At 39.5% G+C, this 19,366-nt stretch overlaps 1 protein-coding gene across 2 annotated transcripts in view; it reads left to right on the plus strand.

The window, feature by feature from the left end:
• cemip2 (cell migration inducing hyaluronidase 2) overlaps positions 1 to 19,366 on the plus strand; it is a 180,536-nt gene that overhangs the window by 152,854 nt on the left and 8,316 nt on the right. For both annotated transcript variants that reach the window (XM_039750731.1, XM_039750732.1), the window contains exons 21-22: positions 5,710 to 5,811; positions 6,140 to 6,285. In XM_039750731.1, coding sequence (XP_039606665.1) covers positions 5,710 to 5,811; positions 6,140 to 6,285 — 248 coding nt within the window. The remainder of the gene's footprint in view (positions 1 to 5,709; positions 5,812 to 6,139; positions 6,286 to 19,366) is intronic.

A 19,366-nucleotide genomic window follows, 5' to 3' on the forward strand; every position in this document is an offset into this window, starting at 1 on the left:
TGCTTCCCCTCCTGAGGCGCGGACGGTGGACCAGAATCTCCTCGAAGCCGTCCAAAGTCGTTCTCCATGGCCTCTCAAACTCCTCCCATGCCCGAGTTTTGCCTCAGCAACAACCAAGCCGCTTCGCTTGGCCTGCGGTACCTATCAGCTGCCTCCAGAGACCCACAGGACAAAAAGTCCTATAGGACTCCTTCTTCAGCTTGACGGCATCCCTCACGCGGTGTCCACCAGCGGGTTGGGGATTGCCCCCCGACAGGCACCGACCACCTTGCGGCCACAGCTCCGGTCAGCCGCCTCAACAATAGAGGCACGGAACATGGCCCATTCGGACTCAATGTCCCCACCTCCCTCGGGGCGTGGTTGAAGTTCTGCGGAGGTGGGAGTTGAAGCTACTTCTGACAGGGGCCTCTGCCAGCCGTTCCCAGCAGACCCTCACAACACGTTTGGGCCTACCAGGTCTGACCGGCATCTTCCCCACCATCGAAGCCAACTCACCACCAGGTGGTGATCAGTTGACAGCTCCCCCCTCTCTTCACCCGAGTGTCCAAGACATATGGCGCAAGTCCGGCGACACACCACAAAGTCGATCATCGACCTGAGGCCTAGGGTGTCCTGGTGCCAAGTGCACATATGAACACCCTTATGCTTGAACATGGTGTTCATTGTGTGTTATGGACAATCCGTGGCGAGCACAGAAGTCCAATAACAAAACACGCTCGGGTTCAGATCGGGGGCCATTCCTCCCAATCACGCCCTTCCAGGTCTCACTGTCATTGCCCGTGAGCATTGAAGTCTCCCAGCAAAGCGAGGGAATCCCAGAAGGTATGCCCTCTAGCAACCCCTCAGAGACTCCAAAAGGGTGGATACTCCAAACTGCTGTTGGCATAGCACAAACAACAGTCAGGACCCTTCCCCACCCGAAGGCGGAGGGAGGCCACCCTCTCGTCCACGGGGTAAACCCCAATGCACAGGCTCCAAGTGGGGGCAATAAGTATGCCCACACCTGCTCGGCCTCTCACGGGGCAACTCCAGAGTGGTAGAGAGTCCAGCCCTCTCAAGGAGATTGGTTCCAGAGTCCAAGCTGTGCGTCGAGGTGAGTCCGACTATATCTAGCGGAACCTCTCACCTCGCGCACTAGCTCAGGCTCCTTCCCCTTCAGAGGTGACATTCCGTCCCAAGAGCCAGTTTCTGTAGCGAGGATCAGACCGCCAAGGTCCCGCCTCGGCCACCACCCAACTCACACTGCACCCAACCTCCTTGGCCCCTCCCATAGGTGGTGAGCCCATGGGAGGAGGACCCGCGTTACCTCTTGGGCTGTGCCCGGCCGAGCCCATGGGTGCAGGCCCGGCCACCAGGCGCTGCCATGAGCCCCACCTCCAGGCCTGGCTCCAGAGGGGGCCCGGTGACCAGCGTCGGGCAAGGGAAAACGTCGTCCAAGTTTTATTCTTCATTGGAGGTTTGTTGAACCGTCTTTGTCTCATCCCTCACCTAGGACCAGTTTGCCTTGGGTGGCCCTACCAGGGGCATAAAGCCCCGGACAACATAGCTCCTAGGATCATTGGGACACGCAAACCCTCCACCACGATAAGGTGACGGCTCAAGGAGGGTATGTATATATATATATATATATATATATATTTATATATATATATATATATATATTTATATATATTTATATATATTTATATATATATATATATATATTTATATATATATATATATATTTATATATATATATATATATTTATATATATTTATATATATTTATATATATTTATATATATATATATATATTTATATATATTTAGTGGTTGATGGCACACTGCATTTCTAAGTGCACTGCATAGTGATAGACTCAAAGTATACAAATATACAAAACCAAGCAGCTACTGAAGGAAGTCAGCATCAGCCTTCAGTGCAAAAATGGTAAAACCTAACAGGTAAGCACTTTTATTTTAGCCACTTTTTTGTTGCCAATAAACTTGCATGTAGAAAGATTTACACTGTTTCTTATTGTAAATTGCGACTGAAAAAAAAACATTAATAGCCCGAAATACTAATTAACAAACTTTCTCATTTAAATTAGATGATAGATATACAATTGCAACCCTATATATAGTTTTATATCTTCTATGTCATCAAGTGTTAATGTTTATTTAATTATAACTAGTATTTTTATGTAACTGGAGAAGCAAATGCTGTTGCTGCCATTTACACAGGTGACCTCCGTCAGACTTCAGATGAAGAGCCAAAAACATTCCGATTCAATAATTTGAAATTCATTTTCATGATGCTGTTTTTGCCCATGTGTTTGTTGGTTTAATTGTAAAAATATCCTTCTTATGGAAAATGACACAGGGTTCCAAAAGTCATGACTACAACTTGCTGCAAGATTTACCAGTGTCTGAATTAGAAGAACCTCAACAATAGTTAAATGTCTTGTTTTGTTAAATTTAACAAATGTTAATACATTGACGGTTATTGGGTGGTTCAGATACATCAATCTGGTTCTCAGCACCACCAAAACCAAGGAGATGATTATCGACTTTAGGAAGAAGAAAACAAATATTCAGCCCCTTTTCATTGGCCTGGATTGTGTGGAGAGGGACTTAAACTTATGGTTTACCTTTTATAAATCTTCATATTTATTTGTTTTTGTAGTTTTATAATTTATTGCTGTTTAGCACTGATAGGATGGCATCCAATTTTGTTGCACTTGTGCAATGATAGTAAAGGTATTCATTCATTCAAATAAGTACTTTAACATTTTCCCAATGGTGTATAACATATAGAAAACTGACAAGAACAGGCTATTAAGTTGAATATAGCTCACTAATTCTTATTCATGTAATGCCTCCAAAATAAAAGTTGAGTTGAGATTTGAATCCCACATAGGTCTGGAACAAGTCTGTTTACTTTTCTTTGAACTTTCATTTATGTAACTTTAGTGTTTTAAAGATCAAACTGTATGCAGTGTTGCATTCAGTAATCTGTTATACAGATTAACCATCACCTCTCTAAACTTGTTTGTTACATAGCATGGATTCTGTATTATTAGATATCTTATTATTTCTGCTTGAGTTTGTAATTAGACATCCTATTATCATTTTCACCTGTACTCTGCCTTATTATGGACAGTGAAAAGTCTATTTGGACTACTAAGTACTATTTCTTATGTGTCACTTTTTTACGATCTGGTTATTAATATGTTTATGTCATTTGTATCAATCTCTACTGTGTGTAGATGTCAACAAAGTATTTAAGGTATGTTAAAGTCTGCTTACTTTTGCTGTAAACTAGACCAAAATCTTTATGAAAGGTAAAGAAAAATGTAACCATTCTAGAAACACATATCCATCTTGCTAACAGACATTTTTCAAGGTAGGAAAATTATACAAAAATGTTCAAATTTGGACCAGTTTGTCCTTAATTGCAGTGCCGGAGCAGTTCTTGGACACATCTTGGAGTGGCAAAAACTTTTTGGTTTAATATTAGCGTCTTAACACTAGAATTACCAGAGCCTATGAAAAAACTCGTAGACCTTAAATCGCTTCTCACCTCTCCGTCAGCGTCTTTTGTCCTTTAAATGTGTTGTTAAGCAGCAAGCAGTATGCTATTACATCCCCCACCAGCACACAGTTTTCTTAGCTCAAGACTGCTTACCTTCGTGTCAGTTGCTTGGAGTTGTATAGAGTGAGAAGTCAAGCAAAATCACACCTTTTATAAATACTATATCGTTATTTGGAACACATGCATTTCATGTGTATTCCGTGTCTACAACGATCTATGTAAACACATCGTTAAAAAAGAAACGTATTTCATGTTTTAGTAATAATTGACAAAATGTAGACATGAAGTTTACAATGTGTGAAGCCCGAAGTCCAAATATCAAAGAAACACTTTCACATAAGGTACAAATATAACAGAACAAGTGCGCTTTTATTTAAAAATATAACTGCAGAAAAACAACACGCGGTAGGGTGCGACATTGACACGCATTAACTATGGCTGCTTCTGTGGCCCAATGGTATCAGCTGTTGACTGGTAATTAAAACTTCACGGGTTCGATCCCCGATGAGTCTGTTTTGAGAAGTGAGCTGCTTTTATTCTTCCTATTTTGGAATAAAAACATACATTTGATTTCAATCTGTAACAGCCAGTGTAAATGTATGATACTTGTAAAGGTTAGCTTTGTTTGTTTTTTTTTTTTTATTCAGTTTCATTCTCGTTTTACTGCCCGACTACCACACAGGGTTGCAGAGTCCCTCGAACAGCTGCCACTGTTTGTTCTCGGTGGGCGACTGGTGATGCTGCAAGTGGTGACCCGGTTGTGGCTGAATGGAGGCCATTGAGGGTGAATGGGGCGGCGGGGGGCAGCGTTGTAGTGTGCCTCGGGTGGCTGCCTGTTGAATGGGGGCAGTGGTGGGCGATTCACTACCTGCCTTTGGCCGCACCCTGTTCGCTCTCGGTGGGCTGACGCTGCAGTCAGCATACTGTATGCAAGTGGAGGTGACTGTGTGGTGGGCAGGTGATGAACCGCCCCTCTCTGCCCCCATTCATTCTCAATAGCAAGCCTACTTGTACTGTTACGCACATAGCAGGAAGTTGCCTCTCATTCAGTACACCGGATGTGCTGACAAAAGGGGTGCCTTCCTGCTGTGATAGCGTGTACAGTGCTGTGCAGAAGAGCTCATCTTAACCTTTTCTTTTCACCCTTCAACAATGTCCCTGAAACACAAATCTGATGCAAGTGCTTGTGATACAGCAAACAAGAGAAAAACCATCACCATGGAAAATAAAGTAGAAATAATACAAAGGTCAGAGAGAGGTGACACTCCATCATTCATTGGAAGAGCACTTGGTTAAAGCCGCACTTGGTTACAGTTGTTCAACAATAGCATTTATTAAAATTATGTACCTTTACCGACTTACATACAAATTCAACTTAAGAACAAACCTACAGTCCTTATCTTGTACGTAAGCCGGGGACAGCCTGTAGTGACTTTAGCGTTTTGCTATTAGTTCTTTGTTTACAGAGTACATTTTTGAAGCCCCATTCCTCTTCTCATCCGTGTGAATTATGATTTGCCCCCTTCTCTGTATCCCTTTTGTACATTGTAATATTCAATGAGTATTTAAAAAACTGATTTGTTACTGACTACTAAATCATGTTCTAAGAACACTATTTTATGAAAATTCAATGTTACCGTGTGGTCCATTTTTGTAATTTTTGAAAACTTGGTACAAAGTCAGGTTTCTTGAATCATGTTGCTATTTCTTAAGGTACTTTACAAACTAAAATGTGTTTATTCATCAGAAAGTAAAATCCAACTGGTTGCCTTAAGAGAACCAGTTTTGTTGACTCCATTCTTCCTCAAATGTACTTTTTTTCACAAGTAACAGCCCATTTATGAAAATTGTATATGAGAGCATATCCTTCCCCACCTGTCACCATATGGTTGCAGACAGAGGGCCTGTACTCTTGTATATTCTTTTTCCATATGTTTCCCCATGAATGTACATAAAACACTTTTGTAAGGCATAGGGAGGGAAACGTATAATTTAATGGCAGTAATTGTACTTCATTGTATTCTTAAATTGAACAATATTTGACAAATTGTACTGTTTTTAACTTTTATGTGTAGGCAGTTTAGCGATAGCTATATTTTTGATGCAGATCTTTTTTTATATTCTACATTTTCTTTATAGCTTTTTGTTTCAAGTGACCCTCAAGATGTCTACCTCCAAGCTCAAATAAAATCCCTCAGCAAGAATGAGATAGAACAACGCGATAATGAGTCATTTATTGCTGTAAGTTGCAAATATGTTTTTTTTGTTTTGTTTTATGCAGCTGATGTTTTTTTTTATGAAAAATATCGCCTTATAAATTCTATAAAGAATTAAGATGTAACAGTTGTACCTTATATGCAAATTCTGTGTGACCGCATTTCAGTATAACTCCTATACAGATAATTTAAAGTAGTTGATGGTGGATTTGTGTATAACAAGATGATGACATTTTTTTCTTTGCCCTCAGCACTGTTTAGTTGTAAAAGACCTAGTAATTGTAGCTGCCTTAAGGTAGAGGTTTACAAAGTAAACATAACTTTTTTTTTTTTCCCTTTTTCCTTCCATGTAGGTAAATGGTGAAAAATTTACTTTCAGACAGACAGGGTTTTATATGGTTATCGTTGATGCTTGTTCTGGCAAAGTCACAAGCAAAACATCTTTCTCTCAGCTGGACTCGAAAATGAAACAGCATCTGAAAACTGGAATCCCACAAAGGTAAAATGAAATTCAGGTTGTTTTTTTTAATCTTATAAAAGTAATGCATTATATCACAAGAGAAATGCAGCCCAGATATGTTGTAAGGGAATGAAAAAATGTCTCTGGAAGTGTTCATTTGAAGATGAGTATAATAAAAATACCATATGTGTTACAGTTGTAATTTCTATAAATAAGTAAAAAAAATTGGGTTGAAAATTTTATACACAAGCTTTCTCTCCTGATAAAAACACAGCTATAATTTACTTAGAAGATAAAACAAAGCAGGACCTAACCTTGGATAGGCCCATAGTCCGTCTCATTGCCAACTTATACAGTAGTTTGTGTGCTTTGTATTACAAAATCAAGTGTAATTACTTTTGCATAGTTATTTATTTATGTATTTATATATTTATTTATGTATTTACTTATTTATTTTTGGTAGCTTGAGGCCAGGTGTTGTCCTACTTTTTACAACATTACCTTCAGGCTGAGAAGCGGCCTTGGGAATGCTAGAATGGTGCTTGAATCTCATAATCACAAGGAGAGACAGACTAAATATTTTGAAAGTTATTATAGCTTTGAAATGAGTGAGCAAAGATTGTGAGGGAGCACAAGTATTCAAGTCATTCTTAAAAATTGGTCTGTTTCACTGCTCTGGTAGCAGTAGGATTATAAATGCACTCACATAACAAAACAGTATGATTTTACTGTAACAGGAATGCAACAGTGTATTCTTGCAGCTTTTGTACATAAAGAATATATTTGGTTCTAAAATGTTGGAATGAAGGAAAGTATTGCAAAGTGAAACTGGGACTGAAACTGAGAGTATTGCATTTAACATAAGAATCAATCGATACAGTCGATAGTTTATAATATTTCAGACTCCTTTTCTACTGAATAGGATCTTATCCTTGAAGCAGATTGTTTATAGTATATAAGGTGAGTAATGCTGGTCTGTCTTATTGACATGTGGCTATGTTCTTGTATGTGTTTTTCTATCCTTTCTTTATCAAATGTGAGGTCTTAGATCATCTGAGCAGCAGTAACGAGATTTGACCAGAACAGTCAATAGAACGAGTTTGGTTAAGGACAATATTGTACATATCCATTACTGAATATATGTGAAGTAATTCTAGGTGCAACTGTAAAATAATATTAATATATGGTAAAACTAATTGCAAAGAGAGCTTCAGCCTTGAGCATATTTATTTTGAGTGCATCTATATCTAAACAAATATAGGGCATTAGGTATAAGGCAATCTTCAGAAAGAAGCTTCACTGTTCCTAGGATTACATATAATACCCTCTAACACAGGGGTGTTAAATTCAATTTTATTGAAGGGCAAAAATAAAACTGTATATACCTAATGCAGGCTAGAACTGTTGGTGGATTTAGAGGTCATAGATTGTAGACCTTTTCAGGGCCCTATTATTTTATCAATAAAAATTGAACTGATTTTAACAGGCTCAGAAAGGAACATTGTAATCTAACAATGTTACTTTAGATTTGAAATACAAAGCAGGTTTTTGTTCCAGCCAAGTTTGGGTTTTTAATTGGACTCTTGACCTAATAAAGCAAGCTGTTATTTCCCTGTTTTTATATTTTGGGGTTAATGTAGAAATAACTAAGTTTGGTCATTTTTTTATTAGGCTATACCAAGCATTTAGGTATGCTGCATTTGGATCATTCATGTTCTTTTTTTAAAGTTAGTTTTTACAGAATTTATTCTTCATTATTTGCATGATTTACTAATGAGCATGTTAGTGGGGCTGACACAGAAATGATTTCAGCCTTTTACAATTCAGTGTTATGTATGTATGTTTATCCATTCAGTATTTTAATGTGAACTCTTTTTTGCTGTAACAATATATTTCCAAAGTCAAAATAAACCACATTCTGTAGATATGTAACTAAAGAAAAAAAACTCAAAAGTTAGTGTTTGCATAAGTATTTAAACCTCCAGGTTTAACCATAATTAAACATAATTAGATACTACTTGTGAGTCCTTTATATCTCCCTGGATATTAAAAGCACCCTTTTTAAGGGCCATAGTCTTTTTTTGGACAGTCACTGCAAAAATGAAGACAAAGGAACATTTCATTGATGTGAGAAACAAAGTCATTCATATGATCAAGGCAGGAAATGGTTACATAAATAGAGTTTAGATCCATCATCAGAGAGTGGGATGTTCATCACATTCTTACTAAAATAGGCCATCCTTCAAAACTAATTTATCAACTGGTGAGAAAGGCTACTAAAACTCCAGCTGTCACTCTCAGATGTCTGCAGTGCTCTTTTGCTGAAACTGGAGTGAAGGTGCATGGGTCAACAATTTTAAGAGCTCTTTATAAAACAGGTCTCTGTAGGAGGGTAACAAGGAAACCACTCCTTAAGAAGGTCCTTATGAAAGAACATATGGCATTTGGTATAAAGCCTGAGAAAGACCCAATTAAGATGTGGGATAAGATTTTATGGTCAAATGAGACCAACGCAGAACTTTTTGGCAAGACTTGAAAAGAGGCTTGTGTGTTGTAAAAGTAACAATGCTCAAGCCTCAAGAAACACTATACCTATGGTGAAATATGGTGGTGACAGCACCATGCTATTGGGGAATGCTATTCATGTGCTGGGACTGGGAATTTTGTCAGAGTTGCAGGGACAATGGATGGAAACAAATATGCATAATGTTAAAGGAGAACTTGTTCCAGTCTGCTATGAACCTACAGCTCAGAAGATTCCAAAGCATAAGGTCAGAGCAGCACTGGAATTGCTCAGAAACAGAAAAATGATTGTTTTGGAATGGCCAAGTCAACGGCCTGATCTTAATCCTATTAATAATCTCTGGCACTACTTGAAAACTGATGTGTAGAGGTTCCATCTCACCAACCCTGAGGATCAATATAAATTCTGCCAAAGAAAATGGGGAAGAATCACTCCTGAACAATGTGCAAAACTGGTACATGCTTACTCCAATAGAATTAACACTATTATTGCAGCAAAAGGGTTCTGGACAAAGTATTGAAGTGTAGGGCTTGAATACTTATAAACACTGACTTTTGAGTTTTTCTTATTCAGTTAAATTTGTACAGAAAATTGATTATTTTGACATTGGAAATGTATTGTTACACCATAACAGTTCACATTAAAAATACTGAATGGATAAGTATGTGTACAAATCTTTTGTCATGTAGAAATTTATGATGACTTTCAAGAGGATTGAATACTTTCACACCCACTGTATCTGCAAGATGAATGCAGTAAACACCTAAAATCCTATAATTACAGCATTACCATTAGATTAAACTACTGTATATCAATTAAATATCATTGTTTGGTTAAGCTGATTACACTGGATTAATAGGCATTGCTTTTAATTAAATATAAAATATTGATAAACAATTTATTATCATTTAAGTATTTTTATAGATCTGCTTATTATAACATTAGAGAATGTTTTACTTTTGGAATGTGAGGGGGACAAAAACTAAATGAGGATGAGCAAAACTTTAAGAAAACAAATGTATTCTGCAATTTTTTGTATCATGTACATTATTTTTACAGACATTGTGTGTTTCAAGTCCACATCATTGCGAGTCTATGGAAATGCAGCACTTAGGCATGAAATACTATTTTACACATTGAAACAATTAATTGATATTGGCAGCTTAAACACTCCATACATATAAGTATACCTGCATTTATTTGTTTTAAATTGTTTTTTTTTTTTAACAATTGTACTACTGTTATACTGTTTGATACACCTTTAATTTGATGCATTTTACTGGTGTTTTTTTACATTGTACTAATTAGTCATTCCTAATTTTTGAGATGTAATTATAACTATGAATTTGCTTATGCAGTACTTGTTTCTTACTGTCTTATACTGTACGAAACACACTGGAATTAAAATAAACCCTTTTTATGCCTTTTGCATGAAACTGTTGACTACTTTATCAAAACATATTTGCACAGCAAGAGTGTTCAATCAGTAGAATTGCTGCACTTGTTAAATGTTGCTGAGTTATAGTACAAAGTGAGAAATTTTTGACTCTCTTTACTGTAGGTGTACTGCACAGCCATTGGTAAGTTGTGTTTGATAATGCTAATAGGTGTGTGTTTTTAAGCCCTCACTACAACAAGTAACAGTTAACAGCTTTTGTTTCTGTATGTGCCTTTGACACATCACTCATCAGGGGGCCTCATGTATAAACAGTGCGTACACACAGAAATGTTGCGTAAGAACTTTTCCACGTTCAAATCGCGATGTATAAAACCTACACTTTGCGTAAAGCCACGCACTTTTCCACGGTACCTTATACCTTGTCATAAGCAAGTTCTCCTCTCGGTTTTGCAGACTGGCGGCACCCAGCGTCAAAGCAATGCTACTGTTCCTGTGTGGTTACACCCTATTTTCCTGACGCGGCTTTATAAATACACTGAAACTAACCGCATATTGTTTATTAGTGTAACGCATCTGATGGTAATTAACTTGTAACAATATAATGGTCCAGGGAATAGCCATAGTATTCCATATACCATAACTGCTTTAGCGTTGTTACTCTCACTGCACCTTCTTCTTCTTGTTTCAGCTCCTCCCGTTAGGAGTTGCCACAGCAGATCATCTTTTTTCATATTACTCTCGCTGCACCACTCGGAGTATTTATATCACTGTATCTGGGTGTGAATCACAGCAGCAGCTGATCAGAAAGAGAATTATCAGTATACAGCTTCAAGCACATGCTGCCTCAGCCACGGTAAAACGTTTCAAAGCCTTTCCTGTACGGACGCGTATTTACATATGATGACGATATCATTTTTAAGGTGAAATGCAGCAAAATATGTTTATAATATTATACAGATAAAACTTTAATTTCATTTAAATAATCTATATTCTTCACTGGGAGTGTCGTGAAGGATAGAATAATTAAACATGTACTATGAAGATATTTCAATGTTCCTTAAATGTTTTGAAGAATCGGCGCTCTAAGCTTACAGATGGCTTAACTTCTATTACAGAGCTAATTGTGTGGTGATTGGGTATTTGGGGAAAGAAAAGCAAGCACTGCAGTGGCGGCTACGCCAATATATATCTATACTAATAAAAGGCAAAGCCCTCACTCACTCATTCACTCACTCACTGACTGACTCACTGACTCATCACTAATTCTCCAACTTCCCGTGTACGTAGAAGGCTGAAATTTGGCAGGCTCATTCCTTACAGCTTACTTACAAAAGTTGGGCAGGTTTCATTTCGAAATTCTACGCGTAATGGTCATAACTGGAACCTATTTTTTCATCCATATACTATAATAGACTTCTGCTCAAGGCGTAACTCCGCCTCCCACGTAATTTAGTGCCTGCCCATATAAGGCCGTCCGTCAGTGGCAATCCAATAGAAACACTGCCGCTAAATATTCACGAGTGAAGGACTGTGCTTATGCAGACGAAGATGAGATGGTCAGAGTGGTGTTTGGCACAAACTCAACAAAACTGCGAGAGAAACTTTTCAGTGCCAGGTCTTAGCTAACATTAAGTACATTAAATAAAGCCGTGGACATTGCACGAGATGGCACCAGCACAGCTGGGAACCTTCGATGCATGTACACCGAAGGGCTCACGTGATATGACGCAGTGCACAGACAAAAAGCAACAGTTCCAAAGAGTGCTGAACAAAACCGAATTACACAATTGAGAAGGCAGCAAAAAAATATGAAGCGTGTGATACATACAAGCATATTCAGAAGTGCTGCTACTGCGGAAACAAAGCACACAGTGGAAAAAGTCAATGTCCCGCTAAAGGAAGACAGTGTAAAAAAAAACCCGTGCATGCAGTGTGTCACGTCTCAGATAAAGAGGAAGACGAGCTGTTTATTGATGCAGTAAGAAACGAATCAATGAATGAAACCTGTTATCTTTACAATGATTGACAAACACGGAATGTAACTTGAACACAACACATCCTACAAATACGAACCTGATTGAAAGAAATAATGATAATCAAATCCTTGATGACAGCAACACTGTATATTGACAATCATGTTATGTTATTTTTAAAATGTTCCCTTTGTTTAAAATTTTCCCTTTTCTTTTTCATAACTTTTTTAACACACTACTTCTCCACTGCGTAGCTCGGGTATATATATATATATATATATACATATATATATATATATATATTGTAACAGAATAAGATGCTTGCTCGCACCCTTGTACCCTCAGACACCACGTCAGACACCAGGTAAAAGTCCAAAGATGATATTTATTATATCAATAATGTGCACAAAGCACCCTCTACTCCCAAATACTCCAATAAACAATGAATAATAACAAATCCTCCACTCCCAGACGCTTAGCCACCCTGCCTCCCAACTCAGCTCATCGTCTGGGAGCCCCCACAGTCCTTTTATATTCCCTGACCCGGAGGTGTTCCTTCCCAACAGTCCACAAGTCCTTATTCCTTCCGGGTCAGGGTAAATAATGTTTCTCACCCCGGAAGCCCGTCGCTCTTCCTATGACGAACTTCCGGGTCATAGGGCATGAAGAATTCTTGGTCCTCCCTGCAGCTCCCTCTCGTGGCCCCATGGCATCCAGCAGGGCGGTGCATAAAAACTACATGGTCCATAATTCCCTGCTGGTCTTCTGGGGACCTCCATGCTGCAAGGAGGGCTCCACCTGGCGGCTTGGGGTATTGGCGGGGTACATGGCCGCCATATCTTACAGTATTCCCCAGCGGCAATTATAAAGATTCGGAGCGGCCTGCCCCGAGAGGGAAGTCTTCCTCCAAGAGGACATTCCGGTTGAGCCTTGATTAATCTGAATATCTTGGTCCTTGGAGAACCTAGGGGGAATATTATTCCAGTTTGATATCTTGTCCCCCTCTCTCCAAGGACAGTATCGCCAAATGTGGCCCAACCTTCGGCACCCGTAGCACTGCCTCCGTCCTCCTGGTATTCTCCCCTGCGGGACTGAAAACAATTAGGAAATGTTAGGTCCGCCCCTTGTTTTGCTGGGAGTGAAACCCCTGCCGCCTCTAATGGTGCTTTCTCTCTTTCTTTGTCAGGAGACCCCCGTTTTATTTTCGGGATCTCCTGCTTGATCTGGGGCTTGTCCACAGTCTGAGTCTTTCTACTAGATGAAGAGAGACCCTTTACTGTCTGCACCCCTTTTACTTTATAAGTTACCGGTGGCGGCGTCTTTAGGGCTGTCTCGCTCCGGGAGTCAGCACTGTGTAGCTGCCCCGGATCGATTAGCCCTTCCGCTGGCCACTTTCGGTTATCGTACCGGCCTCTCTTGTAGGGCACGCATCCATTTGGCACCCGCTATGGATTAAACGCGGCCCATGTCACTCTCGTCCCTATTTCATTATATACGGTACCGGCTTTACCTACCTGTACCGCTAAATCAATTAAGACAGGTGGCTCCCGAGACAATCGCCGCAGGTACTCATTTAATTTGTTCATAGGCTTTTCAGCCGCTCCTCTCAAGTCTGCAACGATCGTCTGGATTGTTTGCACCACCTGTAAAAAACTGTGCACGGGCTGAAGCAACTTCTCCAGCTCGTGCACGTCCAAAAATTTATTCAATGCAACCGGAGGCACGCTCAAGCCATCATTAGCCTTACCCTCCGGCTGGGAGCCAATAAACACGGCCGCTCCTGGCGTGCTTCGACAGGTCCCGCAAGGGAGCCTGGGATTTGGAGTTCTTTTTGGAGGACCGCGGTGCCGCTTTTGGCTGACTGCAATCAGTCTGCATCAATTTGTCGACAGACCGATCAGTCATTTCCGGACCTCCTTACTTTTTGTAGGGAGAGCGGTGCTTCGCTCATCTCCCTTTTCCCTTCGAAAAACCAAGTCCGTCTTTTCTTGGGTGAAGCCACAAACAGCTGAACATGGAACGTCACCTTCCTGGAATCCTTCGTGGTAGGTCACGTGTCCCTTGCCGCACCCGTAATGCGGAAGTCCTTCGGGTTGCTCGTTTGCCTGAACGAGGCGCCCATCGCTTCGGGTTTGTCTTCTGCCTCCCGCAGAGCCTTCGGATGGACATCTGGGAGGTATGTACATGGGACATCATGTGTTAAATTAAAAAGATTGTAAAGTACATTCCCAGCACATACCTCGTCGGAGACGTCTTCCTCCGGAAATCTCTCCCGAAACTCGTAGCTGCTCCATGGCTCGTCTTGAGCGTAAGCAATGTCGAGCGCTAGACCTCCGCTGTTGCTGGCGCTCTGCTTTGTCTTCTTCTTCCCCATGATGGACTTGATAAAGGTGAGGTTTCTGGCGATTTTTCCTATGTGTGTCGTGACGCTGTCTTCCCGGGGTATTCTGTCCACAATAAAATTTTTTAAATACAGGTCCTCTGCCAAACTGACGGCCAGAGAATCCTGCCGAGCTACGCCAATTGTAACAGAATAAGATGCTTGCTCGCACCCTTGTACCCTCGGACACCACGTCAGACACCAGGTAAAAGTCCAAAGATGATATTTATTATATCAATAATGTGCACAAAGCACCCTCTACTCCCAAATACTCCAATAAACAATGAATAATAACAAATCCTCCACTCCCAGGCGCTTAGCCACCCTGCCTCCCAACTCAGCTCATCGTCTGGGAGCCCCCACAGTCCTTTTATATTCCCTGACCCGGAGGTGTTCCTTCCCAACAGTCCACAAGTCCTTATTCCTTCCGGGTCAGGGTAAATAATGTTTCTCACCCCGGAAGCCCGTCGCTCTTCCTATGACGAACTTCCGGGTCATAGGGCATGAAGAATTCTTCGGTCCTCCCTGCAGCTCCCTCTCGTGGCCCCCATGGCATCCAGCAGGGCGGTGCATAAAAACTACATGGTCCATAATTCCCTGCTGGTCTTCTGGGGACCTCCATGCTGCAAGGAGGGCTCCACCTGGCGGCAGGGGGTATTGGCGGGGTACATGGCGGCCATATCTTACAATATATATACATATATATATATATATATATACATATATATATATACATATATATACATATATATATATATATACACTGTATATATATATATATACATATACAGTCAACCCTCATTTATCAGCGGTTAATCCGTTCCAGACTCTGCGATAAATGAATTTCCGCGAAGTAGGATTCTTTATTTATAAATCGAATATTTTCGCAGTTTGAGCATAGAAAACCTGTTTACGACCTTCTAAATACAGTAATCCCTCCTCAATCGCTGGGGTTGCGTTCCAGACCCTCCCAAAGCAACCCCACCCCCCGTGATAGGTGAAAATCCGCGAAGTAGAAACCATATGTTTGAATGGTTATTATTATATATTTTAAGCCCTTATAAACTCTCCCACACTGTTAACATTATTAGAGCCCTCTAGACATGAAATAACACCCTTTAGTCAAACGTTTAAACTGTGCTTCATTACAAGACAGAGATGGCAGTTCTTTCTCACAATTAAAAGAATGCAAACATATCTTATCTTCAAAGGAGCACCGTGAAGAGCAGATAATGTCAGAGAGAGCTTCGCTAAGAAAAGCAAACAATCAAAAAATCAATACGTGCTTTTAAGTATACAGAAGCACCGCGATAAAGCGGCATTTTGTAGAGGCGCGTCCTATCTTCTAGGCAAACAGCCACTGTGTAAACAGCCCCCTCTGCTCACACCCCCTCCGTCAGGCAGAGAGAGTGAGAGAGACAGAGAGAAGCAAACAAAACAAGCGCCACGCGGGAAGCATATCTTATAGCATTGAGGAGTTTTAGTTAATATGTAATACATGCTCTGATTGGGTAGTTTCTAAGCCATCCGCCAATAGCGTCCCTTGTATAAAATCAACTGGGCAATCAAACTGAGGAAGCATGTAACCTAAATTAAAAGACCCATTGTCCGGAAAGCGTGAACCAGCTAAAAATCCGTGATATATATTTAGATGTGCTTACATTTAAAATCCGCGATAGAGTGAAGCCGCGAAAGTCGAAGCGCGATATAGCGAGGGATTACTGTACCCCGATCTACATGATCTCAAATAGACAAACCACACGCTGTGGCGCAATGGTAGAGGCTTCGCCTCTAGCACCGACATCCGAGGTTTGATTCCCGAGAGGGGGTGCACTGAGTATGTACGCTCGCTTCCCGATTCATTTTACCCTCGCATACCCTTGGTTTGAGACGTATGAAAAAATATGCGGTTAATGCAGAAAGACAGATCACCAATTGAAGCTTTAGAAATAATGGATACAAAGCGCGTTCCTAAGACTGATCGGAAGCAAATTTCATTTCAAAAGACTACCCGACGGAAGCATTGATAAAAGCGTGGTTTTGTGCAAACTGTCCAAATACGAACCTGATTGAAAGAAATTATAATCAAATCCTTGATGACAGCAACACTCATAACTGTCACAAAACTATTACATTCACAATCATGTTACGTTATTTTTTAAAATGTGTTCTTTTCTTAGCACAAGCACAGCTGAGAAGCTTCGATGCATGTACTCCATAACGCGTTAAAAAAAAAAAACGCATTTAATCACACTTTCAATTCCAAGCAAACGGGAACTTTTGTCAATGCATGATTTCCTGGTACATCGATTACATTGATGCACACATCAGAGCTACAAAAATGTTAGAGTCGGAATAAAGCGCATTCCTACGACTGATCGGAGGAAAAAATTTTTTCAAAAGACTACCCGACGGAAGCCTTGAAAAAAGCATGGTTTTGTGCACACTGAAAAGCAAGCAAAATTATATGCATTACAGAAAGCAGACTTTGTGGCTCTTACTGGGGATCATTGGACTTCCATGACCATTAGTAATTCTAATTACATCTAATTACAAAATGTTCAATGATCACACTGTTTTAGCCTAATGTACAAAATAATTTTGGCTAAGGTTACTCAGAGTTTAAAGGTGAAGCTGGTCAAATTACCTTTTATGTTTCTGCCTTATTTTTTTAAGAAGAAAAACTGCACTTTATGTTGAAATTTTTGTTATTATTATTTAAAGACAATACCATTCTGAAAATGTACTTAAAGTACTTAAAATACCACTTTATTTTTAAATCTGCCCAATTTTAGCCAGGCATGATATTTTTGTTTCTGTTTTGAATTGAAATGCAGTTTGAAAGCATTTTTTTTTTTCAGAAATTAAAAGAGCTTGAGTTTACAATATTCATGTCCATGTCTGTTATTTGATTCTGTCGTCCACTAAAACCCTTTTAAATTAAAAAAAAAATCATTTGCGATTTGGGGCAAATTTTCATGTGTGATTACATACGATTAATCAAGATTAATTATTACACAGCCTCTTAATTAATTAGATTATTTTTTTTAATCGAGTCCCACTCCTAATGTATATATGTAGATACAGTAATCCCTCCTCGATCGCGGGGGTTGCATTCCAGACCCCCCCGTGATAGGTGAAAATCCGCGAAGTATAAACCATATGTTTGTATGGTTATTTTTATATATTTTAAGCCCTCATAAATTCTCCCACACTGTTTATAAATATTCCCCGCACAGTTATACAGCATAATCCCTTTGTATTCTCTTAGATATTAGGTAAGATTCATTGAAATTATGTATATAAACACACTGTTTATATACAGTAAAACCTAAATATTATTTTAAAGATATTGAGTGTCTCCAATATCACATATGTTACAGCCATTACGATAGACAGGCCACCAGCAATAAATACGTACAATGCAAGAAAAATAGTATACAGTAAATGTGTGTACAGTGACACTAAACGTAGGTACAAGTACTTAGTACTGTAAGTAGAAAATTAATTATGGTTACTCACCAACAATGACACGATGACTTGTCCGATAACAATGAGTTTAATTTTACTGCACAACAAAGGAGAGCGTTACAGCTCTTCCAAAGAAGCCACTTCAGGCGATTGTGTAGCACTGCCGTTGTTCTTCTTCTGGCAGTCTTCAATCCAAATCCCTAAAGCAGATTCCATCCAGACTACTGTCTTATTACATCCACTTACAACTCGTTTTGCACCCTGGTTAAAAGGACACTGCGGCCGTAGATCTTATATTCCTTTCCTACTTTTTAAATAAAAAGAATCGTAGCCTTCAACAAATCCAAAGCTTTAACTTTTCGCAATCGTTAACATCTTCCGTTTGCACTTGGGCACGGCCCCTGAACCAGTAGCAAATCATTTTGGAGCCATAATGAAGGGCTTCACTATGCACAAAGATAAACAGAAAAGAGCACAACTCTTTACACAGCGAAACACGTTGATGCTGAATGAGCAAGACGAGACTTCCTGGCTAACACTGCATTCAGCACGCAGGAACTTAACTGCGTGCTCTGATTGGTTAGTTTCTCAGTCATCCGCCAATAGCGTTCCTTGTATGAAATCAACTGGGCAAACCAACTGAGGAAGCATGTACAGGAAGTACAAAGACACAAATGGCCGCAGAACCCACGAAGCAGCGAAAAATCTGCGTTATATATTTAGTTATGGTTTCATATAAAATCCGCGATAGAGTGAAGCCGCGAAAGTCGAAACGCGATATAGCAAGGGATTTCTGTGTATGTATATATATATATATATATATATATATATATATATATATATATATATATATATATATATATATATATATATATATATATGTATATATATATATATATATATGTGTATATATATATATATATGTGTATATATATATATATATATATGTGTATATATATGTATGTATATGTATATGTATATATATATATATGTATATATATGTATATATGTATATATATATATATATCTATACTAATAAAAGGCAAAGCCCTCACTCACTCACTCACTCACTCACTCACTCACTGACTCATCGACTCATCACTAATTCTCCAACTTCCGTGTGGGTGGAAGGCTGAAATTTGGCAGGTTCATTCCTTACAGCTTCCTTACAAAAGTTGGGCAGGTTTTATATCGAAATTCTACGCGTAATGGTCATAACTGGAAGCAGTTTTCTCCATTTACTGTAATGGAGATGAGCTTCAACGCCGTGGGGGAGTTTCGTGTGACATCATCACGCCTCCCACGTAATCACGCAGTACATAGAAAACCAGGAAGACCTCAAAAAAGCGCTGAAGAAAACATGCATTATATAA

This window comes from Polypterus senegalus, chromosome 4, assembly GCF_016835505.1.
Source record: "Polypterus senegalus isolate Bchr_013 chromosome 4, ASM1683550v1, whole genome shotgun sequence".
Classification (NCBI taxonomy): domain Eukaryota; kingdom Metazoa; phylum Chordata; class Cladistia; order Polypteriformes; family Polypteridae; genus Polypterus; species Polypterus senegalus.